General features: G+C 36.3%; 1 protein-coding gene and 1 long non-coding RNA gene across 10 annotated transcripts in view; both read left to right on the forward strand.

Moving 5' to 3' along the window:
* Window positions 1-346: 346 nt before the first annotated feature.
* Window positions 347-25,500, forward strand: part of vezf1a (vascular endothelial zinc finger 1a) — a 48,461-nt gene continuing 23,307 nt past the window's right edge. For all 9 annotated transcript variants that reach the window (XR_015501425.1, XR_015501426.1, XR_015501427.1 and 6 more), the window contains exons 1-2: window positions 347-402; window positions 23,722-24,485. Coding sequence is in view for 6 of the 9 variants with exons in the window: in XM_087271213.1 (XP_087127339.1) it covers window positions 367-402; window positions 23,722-24,485 (800 nt within the window). In the remaining 3 variants the exon portion in view is untranslated. The remainder of the gene's footprint in view (window positions 403-23,721; window positions 24,486-25,500) is intronic.
* LOC141376437 (uncharacterized) lies at window positions 8,096-14,046 on the forward strand. The gene is made up of 2 exons (XR_015501482.1): window positions 8,096-8,646; window positions 8,793-14,046. It is a non-coding gene; the product is annotated as an uncharacterized LOC141376437 (long non-coding RNA).

The following is a 25,500-nucleotide window of genomic DNA, read 5'->3' on the forward strand; positions in this document are numbered from 1 at the left end:
GTCAATCTCGCGCACTGAGTTATGACGAGTCTCGCGACAGTTCCGAGCTATTCATCAACTTCACTCCTGTTTTTTGGAGCGTCCCGAGAGTCTGTCGAGATGCAATCGAAAAACAGGGGTGCTTTATTAAACATTCAATTAAAAACTTTGTATCATATACGCTCGAATAACACCCAGCTTGTATTGTAACTCGTACACTTCACATATGTATTCACATTTGTTATTACTGTAGAACTGAGTAGTATTTTATTAAACGAATCATTTTAATTTCCATTCCACCCCCCTTCCCGTGAGTGGTACGTCCCGCGGGGTGGCGGAAGTCTCGCTCTGCCATGTTGAGCGCTTTGTTTCTGTGAGTGAGACGCGATGATGGAGCAGAGCTGGAGCTCTTTCTTATTCCAGGTGAGAAACTCTCTCTCTCTCTCTGAAACACGCACACACATTTACACACACATCCGCAGCCCGCTTGCTGCTCACTCATGCTGCCGGCCTGCCCGCTTCAGTTTGCTTTACAAACAGAGATATTTGAAACGGAGCAGTTGGAGCAAAACAATAGTAGATGAGTCCCGGGCGCCCAGCTGCGCTCCCTCGATAGATGTAGTAGCACTCAATCTCTGTTTACCACACTCTCACTATCTTTTATTGAACTCTACTGCTGTACAAATAGCATTCTGCACACCACTGTGCTACTCTGCCTCTCTTCTGTGGATGTTTTCTTGTGTTTACTCCTCTGTCTGTCTCCACTCCGCATATCCCGCTATATTTCTCAGCTCTTCTGTGTCTATCTCCATCTCTCTTGCATCCATCTTTTCCCCCTTAGATATTTTCTTCTCTTCGTCCATCTCTGTGTTCATTCCTCTGTAGATCTTTTGCTCTTTTTTTTTTCTTAACTATCAGGCAATCTTACTTGTTTCTCCATGTATCTCTCTCTTCTATATGTGTTGATCAGTCAGCCATCAACTGCTTTATCTTTAAGTCTAAAAGGTTCACATGGTCTTGGACAATCTGGAAATATTAGCAAGGTTTAAATAAAATTTGATTTTTTTTATAACTTTGAGTAGTTGTAATAAAATAACATCTAAAAATTTAGACATGTTTTTCATTATTATTACATTTTATATGATGAAAATATTTTTTTCTAAGTATTTTATTATTAGTTTTATTTTATTAATTTTCTGTTGAGTAGCAATTTGTATAACATGTTTGTTTTTAATGTAATTATTTTTGCCCTGTGTAAATGTGTACACCCCTCACAGATCTCTCTTTATAAAATTTATATCTTCTACAGGCAGGGGCAGATTTTGTGATTTTTGGGCCATAAGCAATGCCATGGGGCCCAAAAGTTTTAAAATGCACCATTTGTGGTTTAATTTATTTTGTAAAATATTTAGCAGTTTTTTTTTTTCTTTTATCATTCGATCTCCTTTTCTACATTTTATCTAAATGCAAAATAAGAATAACACGTAAAGCACCTTGTAAAACTTTTGAAACGATTTCTTTTATTCGGATGAATTTACAACTAAAAATAATACAAATTAATAGTAATACTAAAATTAAATCTTTACTGATTTGATTGCTCCAAGATTGAAGTCGCAGATGTAATAATTACGTTCAAATTAAAATTGTTAGACCCTCATCGTACAAAATATGATAGAAAACAATGTTATATATAATTTATAGGTATTATTTATACTTCTATGTATTTTTTTGGTGGGCCCTCAGAATTCATGAGGCCCTAAATGGCTGCTTACCTTGCTTATTGGATAAATCACCCCTGTCTACAGGATGCTTTACAATAATATACAATAAGTCTAATTTACCAAAACTTAAGATCACAGTCCAAAAATAGTACACTAAAATTAACATGTCAGAAAAAATATGAAATAAAATTTTAATAAAGAGAAAAAGTCAAGAGAAAAATAATAATTTAATTTTTTTTTATATTTGATCTATTTTATTTTGCAATGCAATACCTCCTATATTTACATGTATTTAAATTACTCATAATCCTTGTGATTTTAGATGACCAATCTCTTATTTTAATGGATAAAACTGTTTAAATAAACTGTTTTGTTTAAATGCACCAAAAAATATTGTCTATATTCACGGAGAAATGGATAGAAGGGGTTGTACTTGTATATGTTTTGCAGAAATGTGTGTTTATTTATAAGTTATTAATATATAAATAGTTATTTATTTATTCAACTAGCTAGCTGATGCAAAGTTAGACCAACTTCTCAAGTCTAAACCCAATTATATATTCCTTTTGTCTGCATATTTATCTATCCTCTTTTGTACACAAAGAATCAGACATAATATAATAAGCTGCTCCAGTGAGTCAGATCCTGATGACTGGTTCACACGTAACCTCACTTTATGGGGTGTTCAGCTTGACTGCTTTTTGCCTTCTTAGTCAGTTGTGTGTCCTCTAGGCTTAGTTTAACATTCTGCTTTTCATTAGACTTTTTACAAAGCGCTTTTGGCTTGTGTTGCACCTGGTTCCTGGCGTGTGTTTTTCTTCATCTGAATGCTTGCATATTGTTGAAGATGTTATATCATGCCTTTTTGGTGTCAGTGAGAGTTCTTCCAGTATGTAATACTACTATAAATTACTCCAGGGAACATGTCAGAGAATAAATTGAGTTTGATTACATGCTTTGTGTTTAGCACATGTTTAGGCATATGGGCTGTGTGGATGAGTTGTAACTCTTTATTGTAATTATTAGTTTTTTTTAATTGCTTCGTTGTCTTATTTATAACTGCTAATTGCAGTGTGAATTATATTTTAATAAATGACTAAAATAATGTCTGTAGAAATATCTGGAAACATACAAATTCTGAAAATATTTTATGTATGCTGTAAAAAAGGCAGGGTTCCACACTTCATTCATGCTATCTGTAAGGTAATTTAATAAATTTAAGTGGACTGAACATAGAAAAATTAAGTTTTCCCAAAAAAAAAAAATGTTGTTTCTGCTTATTTTAAATAAGTAGTTTGAACAAGCAGCAAAAAGTACATTTTTTAAAAATGTAATGATGAATATATTGTTTACGTTAATACTTTTTCATTATTTGTTTGTACGCAATCTTACACACTGGCAGAAACATGGCTAACAGCATGGTGAAAAAGTTGCATGCTTGCAAGTACAATGTTTAGATTTTGTGTTGCGATATTTAATGTTGGGCCTGTAATTAGGTTTTAGGAATGTTTTGTATTTTAGTAATACATTTTATTTTTACGTTTTAACCAAACATTTGCACTGAAGTTCTACACAAGTGAGGAAATGGATCACATGAATGAGTAAATATTTTGTATATTTGGATATTTCATTATCAGGATATGAGATATCAGTACTTGGATGAGATATTGGCTGCACAATATATCGTTTTAGCCTCAATATTGCAATGTGAAAATCTGCAATAGTCCCATCACAGAATCTGCATTGCCAAAAAGTGGGATCATAATAACTGTAATCTAATTATGTGAAGAAAAAAATGCAAGAGTTTTTAGGGCTAGTAACTTAGATTTAAAGTGATTTTATGCCATTTGTGCAAAAGAAATGTATTTCATTTGTCACTTAATTGTTTAATTATTTATAGAATGAAGACTATACATTGTTACATCGTATTATTGAATTTCTGTACCTTAATAGTGTTAGACTCTCCGAAAGCGATTAAGCACTGTTTATTTAATTGTCCTAATAACATTTTGTGCCTTAATTTATTTGATCTTGTATAATTTTTGTACATTTTATGCAAATCAACTTCTGTACAAAATCATCCAAATCAATGTAAAATTAGGAATTCTTTCCAAATATTCTTCTTGTGAAAGTATATTCATAATATCGCAATATATATCACATAAAAACAAAATGTCGTTTTTTTTCCAATATTATGCTGCCCTAATTGTGATATGCTATTTTTTAGTTTTTTAGTTTTTATTTTGCTCTTGAATTGCTGCACAAGTCATTTCATGCTTTTTTTCTAATAGGATTTTTCTCTCTCTTTTATTATACAAAAGAGTTTATGTGAAACCAGCTTTGTTTCCATCCACCAATTTTTATTGACAATTTGAAATATGACATTAAAAAGCACTTAATGGAAACTCAGATATGCACACGTATGCACACACAACTGAACAAAAGAAATAATGTTCATAAACTATGATGGAAACTCATTTACCAAATAAATTCCAGCATGCACATTAAAAAAGTAATATGATTTTGTTTTAACAGATCAAGTGATGATAAAAATAGACAATGCAGTGGACTGACCACGTTGTAAAATATCTGAAATGTTGTTTTGGCCATTCTAATATCCCTCAGCCAAAGTCTGTCATCAAAGTGGTTCAGTACTGTTCTCCAGAACTGTCGTTCGTTTAGTCTTTGTCTTCTGTTGTGCAAGTAATTAAAATTAATTATGTAAGAAATAAAGGCCTGCTGCAGCTAATTCACTTTTTCTAATTGATATTTAGTGACAGTTTTCATAGGACTGTGCAATTAATTGAAATTCAGTTTCGTTTTTGCCTCAAACGATTATGATATCATATCCCGCCCCCTTCCAAGTAGTCTGAAATGAAATATTTTGCAGCATGCCAAGTGCTGCATTTATTGACTTGCATTTGATTTATGTTTTTAAAAGCATGTGCAATATGCTCAGTCTCGGACGAGCAGAACACACACATACAACAATCTATTAGCTTAAGGTAAGCGCCTAAATGCTCAAATACATGTAAAAATTTATTTTAAAAAAGTTGCGCTTGGTGAGTATTCACATTAACCGTTGTTTGCTAAATTGCTATGTAATTGAACAGAAATAGTGAAAGTGAAACCATAAATTGGTATTGGCAATTCTTAATGTAAGTGCGCTATATTGCTGTTGCTGACTGTTCTTACTATTAATCAAACAAGATAAAATCACTCACTGCTCTCTACTGAAAGATTTTTGAAGCTTTAATAGGAAATGAATAAAGTTTAATTGTTACAGTGAAGATGCTTCAAGCACAGTTTTTCATTTGAATATTTTTCTTGCTATACTAGGCTATATGCACAGCTAGTGTTTTTCAGCCAAGGGTAAATGTCCGGTGAAAGGTTTCTGTGACTATTTTAAATTATTTTAACTATTTTAAATGGCATTGACATAGTAATTTAAAAAAGAAAACAATCTGTTAAATAAACCTAAGAATTGATTTAGTTGTTAAAGCAGAAAGTGGCAGAAACTCCATTGAAAATACTGGGGTAAAATAAATGTTCATATTTTAGAGAGATGGCAGGGAAAAATGAAATTTAACGGAGTACTTCTTGTCCGGTTTGAGACCCACTTCATATTGTATATCTATCAGGCAGTGAAGATTCTTTATTTTTTTAAGATAACAGATCTTAAACGTGGTGATTTTGTAATGGAAGGGCAGTTCACAGGAAGCTGTTATGCCCATTGTAATAACATTTTTGTTTTGCAAGGTGAATACTTTACTACTAAAACTATATATCTTCAAAACTTTTTGGTCTTATAGCCTAGGAGATTCGACCTAAAATCAAAATCTTGATTAATACAACATTTTAATTTGATTGCGATTGATGAACGATTATCTTTATTTTTGCTGACAATTTTTATACAGTAGATGTGCATTTTTCTTTGGTACAAGTTGCTCACTTGTCTCAGTGTTTAAGTTGTCCATGCTCTACATGTTGGCGAAATCATGTAACGTAACGGAGCAGGGTCACGTGACTTCCCCCGCGGTAAGTGTTCAAAAAAAATTAACCTTGAAAAATTCAGTTGATTATAGGTTCTGAATGCCGTTTTCGATTGCTTTTCGATTAATCGATAATCGTTTTAAATAATCATGATTACAATTATGACCAAAACAGTTTTCCTACAATCGACCAGCCCTAGTTTATCAGAAAGTGACGATTTTGTTCTATTTAAACTCATTGGATAAAAACGGTTCTTTATTTACAAATGTTTTTTTTTTTTTTTTTTACAATATTCCAACTCAAGTCTATTTCACATTTTCAGTTGGAAACATATCTGGTGTCAGATACAGCAGCTGTTTTACTCTGATAGGTCAAGCGGTTGTGTTTTTGGTCTAATATCATGGTAAATGTGGTGACTTCAAGGTTTAGTCATGAACTTGGTTAGACCGCAGAATAAGTGTGAATCAGTGGGTGTTTAGTGGCAGCGCAAATCCATCAAGTGTTTCTAGATGCACTTCTTCAAAATCGAGACCTGATTTTGAAACTAGTTGACCTCACTAATCTCTTGTTGGACGGCTAGTCTGCCTTCATGACCCATAATGGCCCAGTGTAGCCTCGAGAAAGCAGAATTCCTGTAATCCATTTATCTTAAAGCTGAGGTAGGTCTGTGACTCACGACGCTGACTCATAAAACATCCTTTATTTGTTGATCAGACACAGGCGAGACGTGTGCCTGTCCATACCTGGCCCTAATTGTTCAGAATGGCTTTCTTTAGACTTTCATTTTTACTGGTTTTGAAGGGTAACTTTTGATGATGGATGAAAGTGGTGATGTCAGAGTGTCTGGGATGTGAGCAGCCATTGCTCATCGGAGAATGTTTTTGGAGTCAGTTGACTCATCACTACAGTGGAAATGTTTGCTGCAACGTAAATTGCAGGATGCGCTTCATGCTATGTCATGGTCAGGGCTGCTGAATGATGCTGTATGTCTTGAAAACAGTATAAATGTGCAAACACCAATGTGCTTTATCGTTTGTCCAAAGACGTGGCTTTAAAAGATTAACCATAAGATTTTTACAGTACACTTTTCTTTAGTATTTTAATGTGTATTGTATTTCTAATATAATTAAACTTTTTTTTTTTCTTATTTTTTAATTTGTTAAATGACATAATTATCACTCATATGATTTGCATTCATCTAATAAAAACATATTTTATCATTCAGTTCATCAAATTCATATTCTGGGTATAACAGGGCTGCACAATATATCATTCTATATTGATATCGCAATGTGATCATTCACAATAGTCACATCACAAGTATACACAAAATTGAGTTGGATTAGAATTTATCATTTTGCAAGTGTTTTTTGAGGCCTGTGACTGTGAGAGGGTTTTAAAAGCATTTAGGCCTAAGTTTTACAATTTGATTATTCAATTACTGTATACCTGAATTACAATTCGACTGTCAGGAAAACAATAAAATGCTGTTTTTTTTTTTTATTTGTACCTTTTGGTTCATTGTATTTATTTATGCTTGTAGATAGTTTAATTATATTTTATACAATCCCCGATAGAATCATCCTTATTAGGGCTATTTATATTATGAATGACTTCCAGAATCAAGAGCGTCTGTGCTCAGCATCTCGCGCCTTCAAACACCACCATGTGTTCACTGCGTGTCAGGATTGCCTTATGAGGCGCAAGTCATTTATTAAATAAAGAAAAGATTGACGCAGCTTTTCCTACCGCAGCAAATTCCGTTTTTTACTGTTGATATTTGGCGCCAGATAATCAGGAAGTGATGATTTTGTTTGCTTTAACTTGTTGGATGAAAGCGCTGCTTTATTCACACATCTTTTATGCGATAATCCAGTTTTGCGCATAAAGTTAGTTAGCATTTTTGGATGGAAACATAGCTAGTGACTGAAACCACAAAATTTGGAAAGTCCATAAAATAGCATAACATTTTCGACCAATAAATTTTCATTGGCATAAATTCGGTACATCTCTAATATAAGCAAACTTGTAGACTCCCATTGTTGTACATTTTTGATGTGTGATTGGCACTTAGATCAATATAGAGTAACAAGTCCAGAGCGTATTATTGTTATTGACATAAATTTTATCGCGATTCATTAATAAATGGTTTATTGGGCTAGCCCTAATCACAATCAATGTAAATCGATCAATTCTTTCCAAATAGTTATTCAACTCCTCTTGTATTCATATCACAGAATACAAAAATATTGGAATGTTAGATTCAATATCGTGCAGCCTTAATGTATATGTTAATACAAAATGTAAAATATTATTAAAAATGGATCATTTGTTGTATTTGTTTTATTTACCTATATTTTATATAGAAGTTATAGGTGAATTACTGGTTTGTAAACTTTCAGGATGCGCACGCGTCGAGGATGCACAAAAAAAACAGGAGCGCTAGCATTTACAGCGAGGGAATGGCATCAGATGCAGTACAGAGTTTGTTGTTGTTTTAGAAATAAGTTATTTTGATTACATGTTATATATATTATTTACATAATGCTTTCAACATTATTACAGCTTGTCACCCAGTAATAAGCGCAGTTATTGGGCAAAATGAATGTTAAAGTGAGAAGCGTTCATCTGACAGGTCATTTTGTGATAGCTCCCTCCCAATAGATATTGGAAAAGACGAAAATGACCAAGCATCCAGCCCCAAATATAATCTCATTGAAACTCCAAATGATTTTACAAGAGAGATGTTTAAGGCCTACACGTCTTTGGATGCCTACAATTTTGTTCTGTGTGGCTATGTGCAAGAAATAATGTGCCATGATTACCAGATTCAAAACTTTGTAGTGCTAAAAACCGAGGTTCTACCTAGCCAAAGACGAGGAAAGAAGAACTGGTTAATCATCATCAAACCAAACAACTGCATTCTGACAGCGAACTGCACCTGTATGGCAGGGTATGTGAACTTACATTTTTATATTTTAGTCTAAGCATTCAGTGTCTGCAGTTTAATTAACCATATTTAGCAGCATAGAGTGAACTTACCTGGTATGAGATGAGAATTGAGTCGAGCATTTTTAATTAGGTCCTCACTCCATTCAGGTCTTCTGATGGCTGTTAGCCAAAGACGTCTGCGGTTGGCATTAAAAGCAGTGTGGTGTACAGTAAAATTTTAGTTTTTTATTTTTGGTCTTTCGATTTTGGCATCCTACTGCACAACCTGATATGTTTGCTATTGCAACCGGTATGCGTTGTTGAACCGGTGTGAAGTAGGTTGGTAATTCCCCTATAGTTTTAAACTACTTGTATAAACTTGTAGTTTTTGAGTAGAAGATTTTTCATATATTACTATAAATTTTTTATTTATTTTTTCAATGTTTTATAACAATAGATAGACAAAATTTCATAATATTTAGTAATAGTTTATATTACTAGTAATAATTCAGTCATATTTCTAGACTTAAATCTTATCGATTACTTATGAACAAACATTCTTTAGTGTTGTGGTAATAATTAACATTATATGTAATAACATTGTACATAACACAATTTATTTTAATTTAGCCTTTTGTTTTTTATATTATGCTACTATATTCATGCACATTATAAATATTGTAATATTTGCATAAACACTTGCCAAATGATGAATATTTAATATATTCATTGTTATGTGGCTGAATTTCCAGCAGAAAATATTTTGACGTATTTACAGTCGCTGTGATCTGCAATTACTCATGGCATGATGTAAGACCGTGGTCATAACGCCCACCTCTAGTCCCAGTGAAACGCAACCTTCATGCGCTTGTGAATTATGTGTGAAATGCCGAGAGATTATGCGCCGGGATTTGTCCTTTAGGGTCTAATAGTTGTAAACAGCTGGGTTGTGTAGTGTTATGAGCTGTTCGCCTTCCCACAAGCGCTCTGTTCCCTTTGTACTGTTTTTTTTTGCCCATTTAATCACCCTTTCTTCTTAGCTGTTCCTTTTCAAATTCAGATTTTAAGAAAGCTTTATTAAAAAAAATGAATTACCATGTGTTTCAGCATTCAGCCCAGACCCGTTGCGGATCTCCATTGTGCAGCCGCTGGCTTTTCAAAACTACTTATTCTCTCCCTGAACTCGTTTTCTCTGTTATTTACGTTACACTGACCTCAGCCTTCAGAGCCGATTTGTATCAAAATTGTCAGAGCGGCGTGAAGACGCAGCAGGGCTACAGTCATTCTGCGTCACACAAAGTTCACACACACACACTCACGCATGCAGCGGCCTAGTCTAGACATACTGGGGATGATGGCTGGGATGCTATAGGAAGAGTTTAGAGAGCAGGTGTGTGTGTGTTTGTGCGCATGTGTGTGTGCGTGTGGAGATATGCAGTTCTCCTCATGAATAGAGGAACCAAATCGGAGAAGACTCCCGCACAAAGACCCCCTGCGGATCCGCGAGGGCATCCCCGCTCCGATTTGTGTCCATCACAATAGAGCAGATGAAGTAAGGAGCAGAAAGAAGCGTTCATTTTTCTTGTCCTGTGTCTGCCTGCGTGCCGGTCAGCCCTGCGAGATGGATGGATGACGCTGAATGAGAGAGGTCAGGTATTTAACCCTGCCCTCTCCGTGATTGTGCGCATCTTAATTGCGGTGTCCTCCTTTTTTTTTTTTTTTTCCTCACTGCGTCTGCTGAGACCAACAACATCTCCTGGTTCTGATTGAGCATATGCTAAATTACATGTTGGTATAACGGATACTTTTCGCAGACGATGCTGGTTTTGATGGTTCATTTTATCTGAATATATTTGCTTTGTGTATACCTTTAACTGTAATGCTGCAGCTACTTTTAATTAGTGATGTAGCAGATCACAAATCTCACGTTTTGGTTCACATTGTTTTTTTAAATCATGGATCGGACCATTTTTCGGATCAGCTGTGAATGGGAGGAGACAAATGTAATTTGATTTTCAATAATTACAAAAAGAGTACCGCAGGAAACTTTTTGGTTTTAACAAACAGAACCAAGAACTATAATTTAATTTTAAAAAAAAATAGAATGGAGAAATAATCAGCTGAATTAAAATAAATGGTAAAATATTCAGTACTGTGAAAAATTCACTGTAACTACACAGCAACTACTACTGTTGCTGATAACGCTTACAGTTATAATTGTACAATATAATTTTTACAACCCATATTTGTTTTTAGTCTAATTTTTTAATGAATGATTCAGTGATTCACTCATAAAGCTTCATGTTTCATTGCTAGATGATCATTTTTGAAGAATTATTCAGTGGCATATTTTTGATGGCTGGTTGTCGCCACCTATTGGTTGAATAATGTAATTGCTGCTTACAACTTTTATTTTTGAGCGCCGTTAAATGTATATGATGGTGATTGTATAATTTACCATAAACATTAGGTGTTTTATTTAAATTATTAACTGTCATCACAGTACTTCTGTGTTATTTGGCTGCTTGTAACTTCATAACTTCAAGACTGAATCTCTCTCTTGATTTTTGCGCTTTTCAAACTCAAATTTAAATGCAGCGATTCAAAGATTAATAAGCGTATTTAAATCAACATCATTCATAATTTGTTGCGTGGGTGTTGAGATCCTGATCTTTTAATGATTAATTGTGCACTTGCACTGAATGCATTAATGGCGGCTTAACAAGTAGTGACAGAAAAACACTTTTGATAACCTAAGAAACCCACCACATCTAATCATTATATGTTACAGGAAAGACTAAATGCTTTCCTACATGTAATTTGAATGTCGTGAGAGCCAATCTCTCACAAATGTAGAATTAATCTACCAGTAAAAAAAATGTATGAGTCCGCGGGTCATGTTGTATTCCGAATCGTGGGTTGTGATCTGTACGAATAACAGATCAACTGGGATCCGTCACACCACTACTTTTAAATAAGTGTTTTGGATTTCATCGTGGATGAATGTTGAGTATGTCAGTAGGGCTAAACAATACTGGTAAAATATGCAATATGCAATGTTGTTAAGTGCTGCGATTATTAATATTTCTTTCGATATAACTAACTAGCAATTCTGTTAATTTATTTTTTATTTTATGATCATTATGCTGAAATAAATAGATATTTTTCTAAGCTAATTAAATCTGTTTAAAAAAACAGTTTGATTTGAAACACCACTACTGCCTGAAAACCAAAGCAGAAATTCTTATTCTCATTGGCTGTTGTCATTTTCCCCGCAGAATTTATTTTCAGGTCTAGGTTCACCCAACAGAGGTGAGGATAAAAGAGTAAAGTCCCCACAGTTGGTCGGATTTAGATAAACAAATAATGCATTAAGCACATAAAATGTCTTTAATTTATTGTACTTCTCTGCAATATGTATTTTGAATATAGTATTATCAACAGTAATGATCACTTTCAGTATATTGTGCAGACCTATATGTCAGTCACTGTATGAAAAAATAATAACCAAAGCTTGGTTTGAGACTACAAACGCATTCACTGTTTGATGAGGCCTGTCAGAATGCAGTTATAAAACAAAAATGAACGCTGTATTCATAAATAGAATTCTTATATTTATAATAGCACATAAGCAAAAGTGCAGTTATTCCGAATATTGGCATGACTACAGTTGGAAATGGGATTTGCAAACGCCAATGAATGTTTTGAGGAGTAAGAGAAGTAGTGAGAGTCTTTAAGGGGATGTAAAAATGATGGCTCACTTGTAAAGCTGGGTGAATAATCATAAAATCACAAAGGCAATTCAATTCATGTAAAGCACTTTTACAATGTAGATTGCGTCAAAGCAGCTTAACATGGAAGATTATAGTAAATTGAAACTGTTTTCAGAGTTAAAGTTCAGTTTCGTTTAGTTCAGTGTGGTTTAATTTTCATTGCTGAAAGTCCATATGCTGAAGAGCAAATCCATCGACGTGCAGCTCCACAAGTCCCAAACCAAGCAAGTCAGTCACTACAGTGATGAGGAACAAACTTCACCAATTGACGAAAGTGAAGGAAAAAACGCGGGTGAAACCTGGCTCAGTTGGGCATAACCCTTTCTCCTCTGGCCTAACTTCCTGTGCAGAGCTGCAATCTAGGTGTCGGAGGCTGCAGAACGCTGAACATCCATCGTGGATAAGCTGCAGGTGTGAATAGGTCACCGACGGGTGTTTAGGCTGGCCCATGGGATCAGTGCAAAGACTCCTCTTTCACTGGGGTCTTTCATCAATCAGTCTCACGCTCTCCACTTCTCCATGACCACCACAGTATCTACTCTGTATACGGCCTGGTCCAGGGCTATAGAGACTAAGGGTGTCACGATCCTCCAAATTCTCGATTCGATTACATTTTCGATTCTAAAGGCACGATTCGATTCAATTTTCGATTATGAATAATTCATTAATGACCAATTAATTATTTGTAGCCTACCGTTTAAACTACCAGACGTGCATGGTCTTTGTTTTACCCATAAATAAATCATACAGTAAATGAATAAAGGCAAGATACACACATAATTACCACCTGTCAATCACTTTTTCTGCGGGACTCGTGAATAGGCAGTGATCTGTGTCGTTATAATGGCGTCGGTAAAAAAGACGCACAACCAACAGGAACCAGCCAACAGTATCTGAGGTGTTCGCTAAAATGACAAAGTACAAGTGAGTGAAAGATTGAAGCAGTCCTCTGACTGCCTGGACCCGCTGTCTCGAGGGCATGGCTGTGTGTGCGACTGTGTCTGTGTGGTCACGTGATGTTTCAGAGGTAGAGAGGAAGGAGGGCTGCTCATAAATGCTACACGCCACTGTGGATGTCAAATCATTGTCGTTCTAAAATGCCATTTAAAAACAAAGACAGTGTAAACAGGGCCTAAGTGTGAACTTTTCGCGAGCGGATTTGCAACGGGGGTGGCGGTGGATCGCGATGCCGGTGTTGTCTATCGGACGAACCGTACGTAATACGTACATAGCAGAGCTTGCAAAACTGTGTTTTTTGTCGACAACACGAACGTTGTCAACATAACTCACTGGAAATCCAAAATGCTTACACACCGGCGACTTCATTGAAAGAGGAGAGGGTTTAAGTTCTGTCGATGGGTCTCCTGTTTCTGCAGTTTAACAAGCACTTCAACAAGCCTGTTTTTTCCAGCTTGGCAAGCCAAGCTGACGTGACATGGGTGCGTGGCAGCATCTACGATTCTATTTTTTGATTCGATAATCGAAATTGAGCATAAACTTCGATCGATTTCCATTAAAAATCGAAATCGTGACACCCCCAATATAGAGACCTTTAGAAGTCCTATATGGTTTGCATCATCTCTTCACAGGTCTCGGATCGCATCAATGACACTGACAATCTGTAGAGGCCTCAGAATGGGTATCCCCAAGTGGAAATGGAAAACAAAGAAAACAATTAGCGTAGAGGTGCTATAATTGATAACAGCAGTTATATAAGCAAACATCAAAACAAAAATGTAAGCATATGAGTATTTCTAACAAAATGTCTGGGACAATCAAGCAAAACCATTATTGTCATGCACATCTTGTCAGGGAAGCACGGTTGTGGGATCTGAAGGCCAGGGTGCACTTTCGCATAGAAACTCCAAGCAACCACAAAGAAGAAACCCAGGAAATGCCCTCAGCGTGTTGCATTATGAAGTTTTTTTTGGTTTGAAAGTTATGAAAGTTTTTTTTTAGTTCTTTTATTAGCTGTTTTCATTTGAAAATGTGAATAAAATTTATGGGCAAAACTGGAATCTCGCATAAAAGAAAAGCGAATAAAGCAGCGTTTTGAGAATTTGCTGTGGTTGGAGAAGCTGCTTGTGTCTTCTTTTTAAGTTAATAAATAACTTGCGACTCAGACGACTATGCGAACATGCAATGAAAGTGTGGTGGTGGTGTTTGAAGGCATTAGACAAGGAGCACAGACGCTCTTGATTCTGGAGGTATTTAATAATATAATAACTTTAATATGGTTTTTAGAATAACCAGAACAACATTTCAGATGTTTTACAGTGTGCTCAGCCTGCTGGTCTCTCCATTCACACACACTTTTACCATCTCATGATCTCTCATAACAAAATCACATGTCTTTTTAATGCGCATACTGGTATTTGTTCGGTAAAAGTGTTTCCATCGCAGTTCATGTGCATGTTTTATTATTGAAAAAAGGGTTAATCCTACTTGGAATTTAGTTATGAGCAAAAGTTTTTATGCGCATTTTCAAAACCTATGCGCATCTTAGTGTGTGCATCAATTGATTTTTTTAAGGACATATCCAAAATGTGCATAAAAATAGGTGGATGAAAATATAGCTATTGATTCATCATGACTATTAATCGCATGAATATGTGAATCAATTGATAAGGGTTTATTTTAAACACTTGCCCTAATTTATGAAGTGAGTTTGGAGTAAGACCTTTGTGATATTTTCACCTGCTCTGTTTACTACACAGAGGTGTAGTTCACTAAAAAGTGATGCAAACAGCTGTCATTATCACCGAATAATTATCTCAATGTCATAGTTGTCTGATTAAATCCATTTAAGTTTTTTAATTGATTTTTTTCTCGCTAATCAATATACTATGACTATGTGTATTGATGGCTACTTTATCTGAAGACAAATCTGGTTTACCTTCAGCATACTAAAACTCTTTATGAAGTTAGATGCTTTAAATGACTAAAAACATTCTTATTCCTGAATCCTTCATGTTACATGCGTTTGTTATCCTCTGTGAATCAACAGGGCAAGAGAATATGAGCCCTCAGGGGACAAACACTAATAAAGCCACCTTTGACCTTTCGCTAATCTAGTTCTAGTTTGAAATCTCCGTATGATTTTTCGTCATTAGTTGTGTGTGTGTGCGCTGTTTTTTCCCCAAGCTGGGTTGGGGCTATTTCTCAGTTCTTGGGGGCTTTGCCTCTTTTAGATGCTCCATTGAACATCAATAGTGAGCGAACAGGGCGTTTGCCGCCCTTTATTGGGCATTTTAAGGCCCTTGGGCTTGAGAAGCCTGATTCACTTCAGCAAATCAGTTCGTTAGGACCATCAAAGATTAATTTGCTTATTTACAAAGTCTCAGCATGGCAGGTTATGTGTTTGCGATGTCTATATATTTTCTTGGCTGTAGTTTATCCTGAAGTTGTGGCTCTGTGATCAGTGTGTGCCGGGCCAGGTGGTTATGATGTTGTTTAGCAGTGAGTGTCTAAGTTTTTGCCCCCTGGCTCTGTAAACAAATCCAAGTGTGTGTGTGTGTGTGTGTGTGTGTGTGTGTGTGTGTGTGTGTGTGTGTGTGTGTGTGTGTGTGTGTGTGTGTGTGCGTCCATCTGTCCGAGACACCTCGGTAAACAAACACACAAACATCCACCTCTGCTTCCAGGCATGTGAGGTGGGTTTCTCTATGTGTTCATGCTGGCTCCGTCCCAGTTAACACATCTGCACACTCTGAAAGTAAACAATTTGTGTGTAATGGGAACCTATGCACTTTTTGACTGTGTAGAAAGGCAGTGTTGGTATGGCATGTCTATTGACATGTTTTTGCGATTTTTGTTTAAGAACTTTTAATTCAATTTCCTATGGGCAAAATAACAAGGAATAATAAATGGCAGAAAACAATCAAACTACTTCTTCTATTAACAAGTTTTGGACCATTTTAAAAATATTTTAATTTTATGGATGATAATATATCGAAAATAAATAAGTCAAATTAAGTGTGTTCATGACTATACATAAAAAGAACTGTAACATAATAAGAAAATATCATTTTGCATTATGAAGCAGCATAAAGAGCTGTTTTTAACGCCAAAAAATTAATGCAAGTGAATGAGACCGGAAGTGTCGAGGCAAAAAGATTCCAACGGCTGTGCATGCTTGTACGCAAAGAATAAGGTCAATGTAAAACATAATTTTGAATTATTATAGGTATTACCATTATAGTGAATCAATCTGAATGATTTAAAATGTGTTTTGAATATTTAAATATGGAAATATTTTAAATATTTAATTAATATTTATTAAAAAAAATTTAAGATAGCCAATAACTTTGAATTTTAACTGTACATTTGTCCTTAACATTTTCTTAGTGTTATAAACAAATAAAAATTGTGATGCTGAATTTAAAAAAAAATGGCATGTTTGTTTATCATAATTGCTATTTGTAGTTGGCTTTTTTTACAGAGCTTGTTTATCCTGAATAATTCATGATTTTTAAGATGCCAGTTCTGTCATACAAAGATTCCATCCATTACAAATAAAGCATAGAAACTTAAATTCTCAAAGACTTAAATGTAAATGGACTGCAGAAGAAATAGAAAAAAATATAAGTTTAGAATAGTTTGGGGATCTGATTGTGACCGTTCTGCAACCAGGCACATGGTCTAACAGGGTTGTGCTTATTATACTAATAAGTTATGAGTGTGTTTTGAGCATAACGTGCATTAAACCACTCCCATCTCCCATTCCCTTCAAGAGTCAGTTGAGTCACGACTTTTTCACACGTGCACAGCGCACAGGAAATCAACAGCAGAGCAGAGCTTACCAGTGGCAAAATGAGTTCCCCCGTCTTTTTCAAAGTGTCCAAGAAAGACGTAAAGTTAGCCGTTTGCAATGTCTGTCATGATGAAATCGCTCGAGGTGGAAGCAAGCAACGGCATTTTAACACCACTAACATGATTAGGCATCTTTTATGAAGTAAACGGTGTTTTACGCACTCCACTGAAGACATTAGACTAATTTTGTCTGTGCGAAGATTTGTTTCAAAATTATTTCTAAATTCAGTTCTAATTTCCAGCAAACAAATAAATGAACAATAATAATGAAGTGTGTTCAAACAACTGAGTTATATCCAAACACGCATGCTATTCTTATGCCCCATATGGTGATGCAAACGTCTCCAAAGCCCAACAGGTGGACAAATCTAAACTTTTTATTTAAAATTCAGTTAAAAACATTTGAATCTTTGCTTCCTCTATTACCAGAGTTTTATAAAAATCTAAGAATTCTTGGTTAATTATTTTGGGGTGTTTAATCATTTTATTTTCGGATAAATATATTTTGGGTATAGATTTGCTAGTTTCTTCTTTTCTTATTTGCCATGCTAGCACTTTCCCGATCTTATCTCCATGTTTGTAATACTTCTGTTGTAATGCTTTACATTATTTCTTTTTCAAGTAATTGTAACTTGTTTTTATAGTTTCTTTTTTTACCAGAAAAAAAAAAGATTTGACCCGTATAAATGCCTTCATGGCCTCCCAGATTATAAACTTGTCTTTAATAAAACAAATATAAAAATGCATATAATAAATAATCAGCTACTAATAAAAAATTGTACAAATGAAAATTGTCATAAATAAACTGAAAAAAGACCCTCGACGTGGAGGCAGTGGTTTTTATGTAGAAAATAATAATTTTTGTTACATTTTAATTCTTTTTTTTTTTCATGTATAAAGTAAAGCTGCACAATTAATCGTTAAAAGATCACGATCTCGATTCGACCCCCTAGACGATCTTAATCCAGCATTTCTACGATTCTGCCAATCATATTTTCAAGTTCAGGAGAGAAGAAAAGGCGGCTGCACTTTTGAGTCTTTTTTTATTGTTTTGAGTCTTTTTATTGTTTCACATACGTTGCTCAGTGACATTGACACCTCCAAATGAATGAATCACATAATGTATTTATAAGGTATAATTCACCTAAAAATGTCATTTTTGTCTTCATATAATGATGTTTTCGCGGCCGGGAAATCACACATGACGTGAGCTGCTGACCGTGACCTGTTATCACACAGAGGGCGCGCGCGCGCTCTACGTAATGAAAGACGCGCGTCTACTTTAGTGAACAGAACCTGCATATGTTGCGAGAAACGGGTAATACAGTTGTAAATAATATTCTGTTTGTGGCACAGAGTGATCATTTGGGAGCCGCGCGGGAAGTATGAACAAGCACTTAGCAGTCAAAATGAAACCGAAAGTGTGCACTTCATTTAAATGATCAAATCAAATTTTAGAGTTATGATTACGGCAAGCATTTGATGTTTTTTCTTTCATAGCGAACCCACAGTTGCGCATGAAAATAAATGTTTACAGTGTCAGTATAACTACTCTAGCCTAAATATTGTTGAATATAATCTAATAATGGCAAATGTCTGATTTTACCAGTGAATAAATTTGTCTAATATGATAGATTGCAATTATACTTCTATTTGATTGCATGTCACTGCATAACAAACGACTGAAACGATATAACTAGAGAAATCTCCACTGTGCTGCTGAGTGAGAAAGCGCTTCTCACTGAACAGCGCAGCAGCGATGACGTAGGCGCAGAGGCCCATTTGTGATGTGAGCGTGGCCGTCGGGGGAGATGGGAGGGGGGACAAGCGTGCTTTGGCCCGGTTCGAGGCAACTGTACCTAGTGTGAGTACGGCCTCAGTCAATAGCGAAGTCTATAGCATGCCTATGAGTGCACAAAATAGCAAAAATGGATTTACTTTTTAAACTATGTGACACAAAATGTGAAAATTACAGTTACGCTGGTCTGAAAATAGCAACAAATCGCGATAAACACATAGGGCCCTTTGTGGGTTTTTTTGGGACAACTTGAATGTTATATGTTTAATCCACTTAAATTTATAAAAACAATTAAGGCAAGTTAACTACTGGACTACATGAAGGAATTATGAGGAACCCAGCATGTTTTACAGTGTTTATCTGACTCTCTGTTATGCAGAATATTGTTGACTATCCAATATAGTGGTCATCAGCTTTTAAAAAGCACATTTTGTCCATCAAACAGAGCTCTTTCTGAAGTTTAAGTGCTGTATCTCAGTTTTTTTCCCTGTCCTTGTCATCTCATTCACAGCTTTAGCTGAGTTTGTTCCTGAGCCGCTGAATCATGTATCTTGCATTACCCTTAATTCTGCAGTCACATGAAGAACCGGCAGCATCTCGGCATATCGGTTTACGGCAGACAGATTTAGATTCCTGAGCGGTGGCGGCGCGGTGTTGTTGTTTTTGAGTTCAGTTAATCAGAGCGAACACACAGACGCTGCCCTGTACCCGCTGCTCATGCCAGCGTGTGCTCTATCACGACTGCAGTGTAAATCTGTGTCATTAGTTTGGGGCCCAGATGACATTTCTGATCACGCCGTGAATCATTGGAAATCAGGACTTCTGAATCCAGTCATTAGCCCAGCGTGCGTTTCTGCGGTTGAAGAGGGGAAACTTGACTCATTTGATTTAATGAGATGTTTCTCAATGGAGAGCCTCTTCCTCCCGCCAGCTGTCGTGTCCAGTGTGTGTTTGTATGTATGTAACGTGAGCGTTCGTGTGTTCATTCCTGAACTTCTGCTCATCGTTAGTCACCCCACAGGCTGCCGGAAGTGCTGATAGGAACACAGAAAACACACACACCGACTCAATGAAAGATGGAGGATCTCATCTATAACTGAAGAGATCAGAGTTTTTCATCTGTGTTCAAACACACTGGAGCCCCAGAGTTAAATTCTCCTGAGAAATGCCTTTTTTCTTTACCAGAGGAAAAACTCAAGTAAAAGTGAAGATCAGCATTTGAGGCTGAGCTCTCGCATCTGTGGCTGTTTAAGCAAATATGTAGTTATATTACAGCTCATTTTTTTTCATTAGTTCTGCTGCTAATGGTTTATTGCTATGTGTTTTTATTTTATTTTACATGAGGCATGTTAAAGGTGCAGTGTATTTATAAATATTTTAAAATGTTGATAGATAGACAGACAGACAGACAGACAGACAGACAGACAGACAGACAGACAGACAGACAGACAGACAGACAGACAGACAGACAGAGAGACAGACAGAGAGAAAGAGACAGAAATATAGATAAATAGATAAAACCGAAATGTAGATGGATAGAAAAGACAGAAATGTAGATCATAGATGGATAGATAAAAGACAGACGGATGGACGGATGAATGAATGGATGGATGGATGGATAGACAGTCAGATAGATAGAGAGGAGGAGACCGAGAGAGAAAACATAAATATAGATGGATCAAAAAGACAGAAATATAGATCATAGATGGATAGATAAAAGACAAAGATAGACAGACGGACGGATGGATGGATAGACAGTCAGATAGATAGACGGAGAGAGAGAAAACACTGAAATATAGATGATGGATAGACAGACAGACAAACAAAGAAACTAGATAGATAGATAGATAGATAGATAGATAGATAGATAGATAGATAGATAGATAGATAGATAGATAGATAGATAGATAGATAGATAGATAGATAGATAGATAGATAGATAGATAGATAGATAGATAGATGAAGACAGAAATATAGATTGACAAAAAAAAGACAGAAATAGATAAAAAGACAGAGAGATGGATAGACAGATAGAAGAATAGACGAACAGAAGGACTGATAGATAGACAGACAGATTGATAGATTAATAGATTGATTGACTGTCTGACTACAGGGGTCTGTTCTTCATACCTCACTTAAATGATCTAAGATTATTTGTCAGATCCTGGATCTGTTCATCTTGATAACTGATCTCTTGCTAATTTGGTTTTTTCAAACAAGTTTGCGAATCAGATTAAAACGTCTGGATGAACTGATCTGAGATCGCTGCATGTGTTGTGAAGGACAGATCTATCGATTTCAATCATTAAATTTTGCATCAAAAAAGCATTTTGATATCGGTAAAGGTGTCAATCACCAGCATATTAGCGATCAAAACACATGCATCACTGCATAAATTATTATCCTTTTTTAAAAAAGTTGAATATTGCGTGTACACGTTTGCATCTAAAAAGTTCATATGAATAAATTTTCACTTTGAACCAGCAGCAGGTGGCAGTCTTTTACTTTTATTGTGTAAGTACAGATTGCTTAAGTTTTATTAATATATATATTTTTACTTTATATTTAGAATATATTTACTATTTTCCCAAGTGTATATAACTACTGTATGAAATTATCAGCATTTGGTACATACTTTCAGTATTATCTTTGCTTGAACTGACCAGATCTAATCCTGTTTAAATGAAATGAACCTGCACCCGAGCAGGTTTGAGCTACTAGAACTGTTACTATGACAACAAGTCTCAGATGAGTTTTGCAGAATGAAACAATCCTGGATCATGCCAAATCGTCAATATCCAAAATCCTGAAGAACAGACCCCTGGGCTTCATTATACAATGCAAAATAAAATAAGTCTCAGTGAATTTACTTAATTGGCTTTTGTAAAAAGTAAAACGAGTGTGAACAAGTTTTCTAGTGTCAATTTTTACATGTGTTTGTTATTAAAATCATCTGAAAATAATTTTGTGTTATATTATATAATTAATAATGCAGTTTTGATTGATTGCTTAATTTTTTGTAAATGAACTTGGATATTTCTTGATCTATTAATATTGTTACTTCATTATGCATTTGTTTTTAATTGAATATAATTTGCTAATTTGTTTTTATTCAGATATATTTTATTTAATTATTTTAACCGAATTTGTTTTATTTTATTAAGCACAGAAAAACTTTCTTTACCATTTACATTTACAATGTCATCCTAATTGCTTTAAATCATTATTTTGACCATTTTTGACATCTTTTGTACATGCATGACCATTTCTAACCGTGCCTTCCGCTTCGGTCTCCTCCTTTCTAATATATTCCAGAAAAAAAAGGCATCATAGTGTTTCCTCTAGTATTTTTTTCAGCTGTGGCAGCAGGCTCTATTGGGCATTTTACACAGATCTACCACTACATGTGGCGTTATTTCATTGACAAATGTCGTGGGCGCAGTATTAAGTCGAGATCGCATTCATGTAATGGCCTACGAGCATGTCAATCTCTGCTCCAGCGCTGATTTCCTCTTTTCGTGCACAACTTATTGCGCGCCCTCAAATATACCCTGCTCAAGTGCAGATTTTCTTGCCGCCCTCAAATAAACGCGGCTGAAGTGTGATTTAGCACGTTTATGTAGTGAGTATGTCTCCAACATTTATTAGATTTGCTAGGAATATTTATGAATGTTTTAAATAGACTTACAGAGCGGCATTAATGCGTCCTGAAGTAAAGTGAAACGGCTATCAACTCCAGCAAGATTAAGTCCTTGTATGCAGAACCATAGACCTTTTTCTGTTAATAAAGTATAATTATGGAAACTGTGTTCATCATAACTTAAAGCTTGTCCAGCATATGTTTCACGCAGTGGATGCCCTTCCAGCTGCAACCCATCACTGGGAAACATCCATACGCTCTCATTTACACACATACACTACAGCCGATTTAGCTTTCTCAAATCACCTATAGCGCTTGTCTTTGAGCTTGTAGGACCAGAGCACCCGGAGGAAACCCAAGCGAACATGGGGAGAACATGCAAACTCCACACAGAAATGCCAATTTTTTATTATTATTATTAGTAGTAGTAGTAGTATTAAAGGTGTGTGTGTGTGTGTATAGATATGTGTGTATAATTGATGACACAGTTTTGATTAACTGCTTTTAATTTTATTTTGTAAACAAATTTAAATATTTCTTTCCTTATTACTTAAATATTTCATATTATTAAAATAAAAAAATATATAAAAATTAAATTACTTATTCAGTTTTTTTTTATAAATTAATGTTTGATATAATAGTCTGCTATAATTTTGTTTTATTTAGATATTCTTTATTTAATTCGTTTTATTTTTATCATTTTTAGTTTTTATTACTTTATTTTATTATTTTGTTTTATTAAGCACAGAACAACTTTCTTTACCATTTACATGTATAATGTCATCCTAATGCCTAAACATTAATTTTACCTCTGGTTTCTTTACCATTTACGTGTACAGTGTCATCCTAACGGCTCTAAATCATATTTTGACGAGGAGTTTCTTTACCATTTACATCTCCAAAGCCATCCTAATGCCTATAAACCTTAATTTTGACCTGGGGTTTCTTTACCATTTACATTTACAATGTTATTCTTATGGCTATAAACCATAATTTTGTTCAATACTGTAATTAACTTTTTTTGTACATGCAAGAACATTTCTAACCCTGCCTTCCGCTTCTGTCTCCTCCTTTCAGCAGGCTAATGAAGCCCTTCACCACCAGCACCAGGTGGCCCCAAACAGCCTGCTGCCGCTGCTGAACTCTGAGCCACAGGACCAGAAGCCTGTGATGCCCATTCCCCTGGACCACAAACCCCCCGTCAGCGCTGCAGACCTCCTCAAAGACAATGTCGTCAGCGGGACAGGTGGAGGAGGTGGTGGCGGCAATGCTGGTCCAATGGTTGTAGTCAAAAAAGAGCACAAAAGCAAAACGCCCTTCATCTGCGGCTACTGCAACAAGGCCTTCCGCGACAGCTACCACCTCCGCAGACACGAGTCCTGCCACACCGGCATCAAAATGGTATCCAGACCCAAAAAAACGGCACAGGCGGCGCCCACAATGGTCCCGCTCATTTCCAGCATGTCTCGTGAAAGCACCGGCGACCCTTCGTACATCTCCACTGTTGCTGGAATCCTTTCGACAGCCACTACTTCAACTTCCTCTGCTTCGACTGTCATGTCACCAACGTCCATGTCTAACGTGACTCAGCACAGCGCCCCCAAGAAACCACCCAAGCCCGTCAAGAAGAACCATGGCTGTGAAATGTGCGGCAAGGCCTTCCGGGACGTTTATCATCTGAACAGGCACAAGCTGTCGCACTCGGACGAAAAGCCCTTCGAGTGTCCGATCTGCCAGCAGCGCTTCAAGAGGAAAGACCGCATGACGTATCACGTACGCTCGCATGATGGAGGTGTCCACAAACCTTACGTATGTTCGGTCTGCGGAAAGGGATTCTCCAGGTATGCTATTATGCTTTAAATTTTGTTGTGTTTTAGCTTTAGAAGGGGTTTGGTAACACTTTAGTTATTCATTCATTTTCCTTCGGCTTTGTCCCTGATTTATCAGGGGTCGCCACAGCAGAATGAATCGCCAACTATTCCAGCATTTGTATTTACACAGCGGATGTCTTTCCAGCCACAATTCAGTACTGGGAAACACCCATACACACTTAAGCCTGGTTTATACTTCTGCGTCAAGTGACCGGCGTGACCCACGCCGCATGCAACGCGCGTAGCTGTGCATTTATACTTCTGCGCCCTGTCTCTGTTGGTCTGAATTAACACTTCCAGAACACTAGTTGGCAGTGAGGTGTAAAGGTAGAGGTGTCGAGTTTCTTCTCTGCTGTTTTGCTTTTCCTGTACACTTCCTGGATGTACAAGTGGCTCAAACTCGCTCATTTTGAGGCAGGAACCGGCGGACGTGCAACAACTTTAACTATGAGGTAAACACAAAACAAAACTTTCCATCTGGAGCTCCTTCACAGGACTCCATGCTAGTAAACAATCGCTCCATCAGGCTTGCGCCATTCGAGCGGCTCTCGGTCCTGCCCGGACTCGTCAGCACTACCAAGCCGACCAATCACAGAGCTTGCGCTACGCGTCGTTGCGACGTGTAGTTACAATTTTTGAGAGGTGCACGTCAGCGACGCGAAGGGCTATGCGTCAGCGCCGTAGCATACGCCGACGTTTGACGCAGAAGTATAAATCAGCCTTTATTCACACACTCATACACTATGGCCAATTTAATTTCTTTAATTCACCTATAGCGCATGTCTTTGGACTGTGGAAGAAATCAGAGCACCCTGGGGAAACCCACGCGAACACAAAGGGATCATGCAAACTCCACACAGAAATGCCAACTGGCCAAACCAGTGGCTGTGAGGCGAATGTGCTAGTAACCACTGAGCAACCATGACGCTAACACTTTAGTTTACAATTCATTCTGTTAGCTACTGGCTTATTACCTCACAGTGCC

This window comes from Danio rerio, chromosome 10 (assembly GCF_052040795.2).
Source record: "Danio rerio strain M-AB ecotype USA chromosome 10, GRCz13ab, whole genome shotgun sequence".
NCBI lineage: Eukaryota > Metazoa > Chordata > Actinopteri > Cypriniformes > Danionidae > Danio > Danio rerio.